General features: G+C 58.0%; 1 protein-coding gene across 1 annotated transcript; it reads left to right on the forward strand.

The window, feature by feature from the left end:
- Positions 1-253: 253 nt before the first annotated feature.
- On the forward strand, positions 254-5,104 carry LOC311220885 (atos homolog protein B-like; the record flags this gene model as incomplete). The annotated part of the gene is made up of 7 exons (XM_084304516.1): positions 254-1,327; positions 2,189-2,247; positions 2,554-2,638; positions 2,978-3,136; positions 3,395-3,463; positions 4,119-4,324; positions 4,929-5,104. The coding sequence occupies 7 exons, from the start codon at positions 254-256 to the stop codon at positions 5,080-5,082; spliced, it is 1,806 nt and encodes a 601-aa protein (XP_084160642.1). The 3' UTR covers positions 5,083-5,104.
- Positions 5,105-6,216: the final 1,112 nt, after the last annotated feature.

Genomic DNA, 6,216 nt, shown 5'->3' on the forward strand with positions numbered 1-6,216 from the left:
TGCCCATCTTCCAGCAGGTCCAGAAGGCAGGACAAGGACCCTGATCCTGGCTGACCTCTCTCCCCTCTCTTTCCAGATGCTGTGTTGCAGTGCACCCCATAAAGAAGGGTTCACTCGAACGTCCTGAGTGAGGGCGTCCAGTTCCTGCCCCTGCCCTCCCACCATCACCTGTGGCACTTTACTGTCCCCTTCCTGCTGCTGCATGGGCTGTCCTGGCTCCAGCTCCACGTGGGGCCCAGCCAAGTGAATCTCCATGCGGCACATCCATGCAGAGACGTCCCTGCCCCCGGAGCCCAGCACAGACTCCGGCCTGCCCCAACCCAGCAGAGAGGCAACCTTGGAGCCTTCCTCGCAGTGCTGCACCCACCATGGCATCCTCATGGGCTACAACAAGACGGAGATCAAGCGCCAGAAGGTTTACCAGGTCTCCATATTCTCCCATCTCTCCAGCTCCTCCGAGAGCACGGAGCAGTGTACAGGCAGCCGGCTGGCTGTCAAGAGGGGCTACCCCAAGCAGCAATCTCCAGAGGGGGTGCGGGATCCCAAACGAACTCGCTGTGGTGGCAGGGGGTTGGATGGCAAGTGTGACAGGGGCCCCAGGCAGGTTGCCCTGGAAGATGATGATACCTTCAAGGATGGTCTGCTGGTGGAGGAGCTCTCCCTGTGCAGCTCTGCCCAGCACTTGTCTCATAGCGGGCTGCGGGTGGTGGAGCACCGGTGCAAGGGCAGCCCTAGCCACAGCCCCAAGGCCAGAAGAGAGGACAAGATGCAGGATACCTCCTCCTCCCGGCCTCAGCACATTGCTTGCAGTACTTCACACACGAGAGACGGTTGCCCTGTCCTGCTGGGGGATCAGCCTGCGGACTGCAGGGAGAACGGGGAGCGGGTGAGTGGCCACAAACTACTTGACCTTGATTTGCACAATATTGCACAAACATCCCAGCTGGACTCTGGTGGGAGGAGAGAAAAGCCAGGGAGCAGCCCTGCTCACAGCAGCAGGGCTTGCGGAGGAGAGGAATGGCCAGTGGTGGCCAATGGGTGCAAGGAGTCCCCGGCTCCACCGACAGTACTCAGACACGAGCCTGGCAGCCTGAGCTCCCTGGAGAAGACGCCTTGCGGGAGCAGCCGGGTCAGTGGCAGCAGCTGCCGGGCCAAAAGGAAGCTGCTGCCCACTGGTGAAGTTGTGGCCGACTCCTGCTCTGAGGACGAGAGCCTGTCCCCATCGGAGAGGAAGAAGACCCTGCCGTGCCACCTAGTGCCCACAGCCTGCCGCAGCACAGACACCAAGGGGGCCCCTTTCTGGAACCACCTGCTCCCTGCAGCCAAGGTGAGCATTGCTGGGGGGTTAGGAAGAAGCAGGGAACAGCCTGGAGACACCCAGAGCTGTCCCTCTTGGGCACATGGCCCACAGTGGCACAGCACCATGTCCTGTCCCAGTGCCACAGTGCACTGGATAGTGGCCAGCCCTGGGACATGTGGTCTGTAGCCTACCACCGGCCCTACAAAAGCAGAGGCACCCTGTTTTGTTGCTGCTCAGAGACAGGATGCACTGTGCATGGGACACAGCTCCATCCCTGTCCACGTGCCCTTCTTGGTGACTGTCCCCCAGCCTGGCTGCCCTCAGCACTGCCCTTGCAGAGTGAGGTCCTCCGGCAGCTTCCCTTGTTTTTCCAGCCCGGTCATGCCAGCTAGCTCCATCATCCCTTTGTGTTGTGCTGTCCTTTGTGTGACTTCCAGAAAGGAAAACCCCTGAAAAGGGGGCACTTTTAAAAGGAGACAGCAGTGAGGCCGTCTTTAATCCCCCACCCTACAGCTATAGGAGCCTGGCTGTGGACAGCCCAACCCTTTGCCCAGACTTTGCATGAATTGCCTGGGGATGGGACTTTTCCCAGACTGGCCAGGGAGCTTTGTCATACATGTTACCATTCCTTAGATGTGGTTTATGGGGTGGGATGCTACGTGCTGCACCCTTGTCTTGGGTTTCGTCACCACCTTCCTCAGCAGAGCCACTTTGTGAGGGTAAAGACCTGCCCTTGCAGCCAGGTCGGGGTTTTGGCAGCTCTGTGTCCTCTCCATGCTTCACACTGCCCCCCATGCCATTCTAGCAGGGATGTGGGACAGGGCAAGAGGTGGTGCACGGTCCCCATTTGGTGCCCTAACACGTTCGTCGGTTTCATGTCCCTTCCAGAGCTCTGCAGATTGCACTGCGGTTGGGAGGAGGCTGAAGAGCGGGCTGCGCCTCAAATCGTGAGTGTCCCAGCAGCTCCTGCCTCGCAGCATGATCTGGGGTGCACAGTGATCCCAGCACCCTACAGCCTGCTGGGGCGGTTGGGTTGGGTTGGTGGGCATCTCCCCTCCACAAGACTCCGGGCTGTGGGGTGGAAGGAGGCTGCTTCTGGGGTTTGAAAAATGGGTTCAACTTCTACCAAGGAAAGGGGTGGAGGGAGGGACGTCTCCATCTCTATCAGAGGAGAAGGTTCTGCACCCCCAGGGAGATGGACAACCCAAGGCTGTGCTCTCTAGTCCCACACTGATTCTTGCTCTCCTCTCAAGGCGACATCTCCGGAGGGGAACCCGGTCCTCTGCAGCACCCTGGGCCACCACCACCATCAGCCATGCTCTGCTGGGAAACTTTGAGGTAACAGCACCCACACAGTGATGGCCTGCTGGGGAGGGAGGTGGGTCTGGAGGGCTTGGGCTAGGCTGGCATCGGGCTGGGAGAAGCTGAGCCCAACAGGAGCTGGCTGCTTTCTATGGCAGTTGGCATGGGGCTGGGTTGCCTGTCCTCAAGGGTCTTGTGCACATTGGCTGTGATGTGGCAGCTGCTCACCACCAGGACAGCTCAAACAGCAGGTTCTTCTCTGTGCCAGATGGCTGGTTTCAGGCCACCTATGGCTGGATGGGATCTGTCTCTGAAAAAGCAGCCAGGGTCCCTTGTGGGCAGTCTCCAGTCCCTAACACTTCCCTCCTCTTTCAGGAGTCCATCCTGAAGGGGCGCTTTGCACCATCAGGACGCATCGAGGGATTCACAGCAGAGATTGGTGCCAGCGGCTCCTACTGCCCCCAGCATGCCACTCTGCCTGTGAACGTCACCTACTTTGACATCTCTCAACACAGCACACCCTCACCTTTCTTGGTACGTACACATGGGCTGGGCCAGTGGGGGAGGTGAGCGGGGGCTATGTCCAGACACTGCACATCCTCAGGGGCTGCTCTTCTCTGGAGAGCTTGGCTCAAGCAGCCACACATCTGAAGAAACCACCAGCTATCTCAGGAGCAACACTTAACCTGCAAAGCAAAGAGAAAGTGAAGTCTTGGCCCCATGTTGCATCCTAGCTGGGCTCTCCATGGGCTTTCTCTCTCTCTCTCTCATGTGCTGTTTGTTTTGCCCCAGGGAGTAATTGACTTGGAGGCCTTGGGAAAGAAGGGTTACAGTGTCCCCAAAACTGGAACCATCCAAGTGGTGAGTGGTAGTTGGGCTCCTGTTGCTTCCTGGGGTGGAGATACTCCATTATCACAGAATCACAGAATGGTTTGGGTTGGAAGTGACCTTAAAGCTCACCCAGTCCCACCCCCCCGCCATGGGCAGAACACCTCCCATCAGCCCAGGTTGCTCAAACCCCATCCAGCCTGGCCTTGAGCACCTCCAGGGATGGGGCATCCACAGCATCTCTGCTATTGTGCTGCTTAGCTGGGGCAGCAGCCAGAAATCTTTGTGCAGAGGAGTAGCATGGCCACCAAGAAAGCATAGTGGAGGGAGCACAGTACCCCCAGTGTGCTGGCAGGAAGACAGCAGGACAGGAGATGTGGGGAAGGATGAGGCTGGTGGGTTGTGTATGTGTAGTGGGGATGGGATGGGAACATGGGAGTGGAGGTGGGTGGAGAGGATTTAGCTGTGGGCCAGCTGAGTGACCTGTGCTGGCTCTTCTGTGAGGGACATGGACAGGGCAAGAGCCGAGCCTCAGGCAAAGCTCCTTGGTGCTGGTGTGGGGCAAGGACGACTCTTCTGGTCCCTTGAGTCTTCTGTTGTTGCCTCCAGATGCCCCAGCCCTGTCCTATGGATCTATTCCTGGGCCCTTCCCAGTCTGACCCCCCACTCACCCATCCTCTACCCCCAGACCTTATTTAACCCCAACAAGACTGTGGTGAAGATGTTCTTGGTGACATACGACTTCCAGGATATGCCGGCCAACCACATGACCTTTCTACGCCACCGCATCTTCCTGGTGCCCATGGGGGAGGAGGAAGGGGCCACTGTGGCCCCCAGCGAGCCACTGGGCACCAGCCCGCCCCGCAGGGTCCTCTGCTACCTGATGCACCTGAGGTAGGGCATATGGGGTGGGATGGAGACCTGTCCTGGGTTCCCAGACCCCTCTCCCTATGTCCCTGCTTCCCCCAAACCTGCAGCCCCCTCTGCTAGTGAGTGGGGTAGTAGCTTGACCCTATAGCCTTGGGGAGGAGCAGGGACTAGCTGTTATTTGCACTAAAAGGGCTGCAGGGAGCTGTAGTCCTGCCCCATGACAGCCACCTCTGTTCCTCTGAAGGCAACCAGAGCATGGCCACTTCAAAGACCAGGGGCCACGGGAGGGGAGGGAGTTGTGTCCCCAACTCCAGATGAGGTTGTGCTGCCATTGCTTGCAAGTCTGAGGCTCCTCCACAGAATCATTAAGGTTGGAAAAGACCTCTAAGATCATCTGGTCCAACCATCACCCTATTACCACTGTCAGCCACTAAACTATGTCCCTAAGCACCACGTCCAACCTTTCCTTGAACACCCCAAGGATGGTGACTCCACCACCTCCCTGGGCAACCCGTCCCAATGCCTGACCACTCTTTCTGAGAAGAAATGTCTCCTCATTTCCAACCTGAACCTCCCATGGTGCAACTTGAGGCCATTCCCTCTTGTCCTATCACTAGTCTCCTCCCAGGTTTCACAGCTCCAAGTCAGGGAAGATCTACCTTCATGATGACATCCGGCTGCTTTTCTCCCGCAAGTCGATCGAGGTCGACTCGGGGATCCCCTACGAACTGAAATCTTTCACGGAGATGCCAAGGAACCCCTGCTACTCGCCGTGGGCCTGACCTTCTCCCTCACCCCAAGCCGGCTGGGGAGCTCCCAGCCCGGTGCTTCAGGGAGAGATGAGTAAAGGAGATGAAGTGCCACCACCTTGAAGTATCACCCTCCTCACCTGCCCCAATGTCGTGGCCGTGCCCCCCGCCATCACCAAGGGGGCTTCACAAGGAGGGACGGGGGCAGCCCTGACACCCCAGGGACATGCCCAGGGCTTTTGCTGGTGTTGTTCCGAGCTGGGAGGCATGGCTGGAGGCGAGGGGGGGAGGCTGCCTGTGCCTGTCCCTGGGGCACAAGCCAAAAGCGTGGAAAGTTTGTATTAGTATTTATTGTTGCTGGGGGGGAAGAGGAGCAGAGGCGCTGCTCTTCCCCCACAGGTGCCGGATGAGGCCCCAAACAGCGGGGGCTGCACCCCCCAGCCCCATGGGGCTGATAGGGGACAGCAAGGGTGGCTGTGTCCCCCCGTGGAAGGAGCCAGTGACTGAGTTGGGTCAGCCAGGGGGCTCTGTTAAAATCCCAGGAAGAGGCTGAGACCTGCTGGGCGCCATCTTGATGGTAGCCAAAACATCGTGTGTGTGTGAGGGGTGAATCCCCTCACCCCTGTGGCTTCAGCAGCCACTGGCCGGGGAATGACGGAGGAAGGGGGCCAGGCCTACGCCATCCTGGAGGAAGGGAGCCCTGCAGGTCGCCGTGTGAGGGGGGAAATAGGATTGGGGTGGGGGGGAGAGAGAAGGGGGCTGCCTCAGCAGCGAGCTGGCTCCCTCCCGGAGCGCCGCACCGGTACTTCTGTGTTGGGTTTTGTGAGAAACACTCCATAGCCAATAACTTAGGCTCAGGCGAGGATCTCAGTGAAGTAGTAATTTATTCGCGATTGCAATGGCGGGCGCCCCACAAGCAGGAGAGTGCACCGACTGGTTCCAAAACACAGTTTATATACTTTTTGATGACAGGACCCTCCCCTGTTTCCCCATTGACTGGGTAATCCAGGTTCACAATCTGTCTGATGCTTCACAAACAATGCATGGCCTTCAGTTACCCGCCTGTTAAATTTCAAATTTCTTTTGATATTTTTACTGCTTGAAGGGGTAATGTTTCTTCACTTATCTGACTTGACTTAACACCTGATTTTCACCTAATTGCTCTAA

This window comes from Netta rufina (assembly GCF_964035555.1).
Source record: "Netta rufina genome assembly, chromosome: W".
In the NCBI taxonomy this organism is placed as follows: Eukaryota; Metazoa; Chordata; class Aves; order Anseriformes; family Anatidae; genus Netta; species Netta rufina.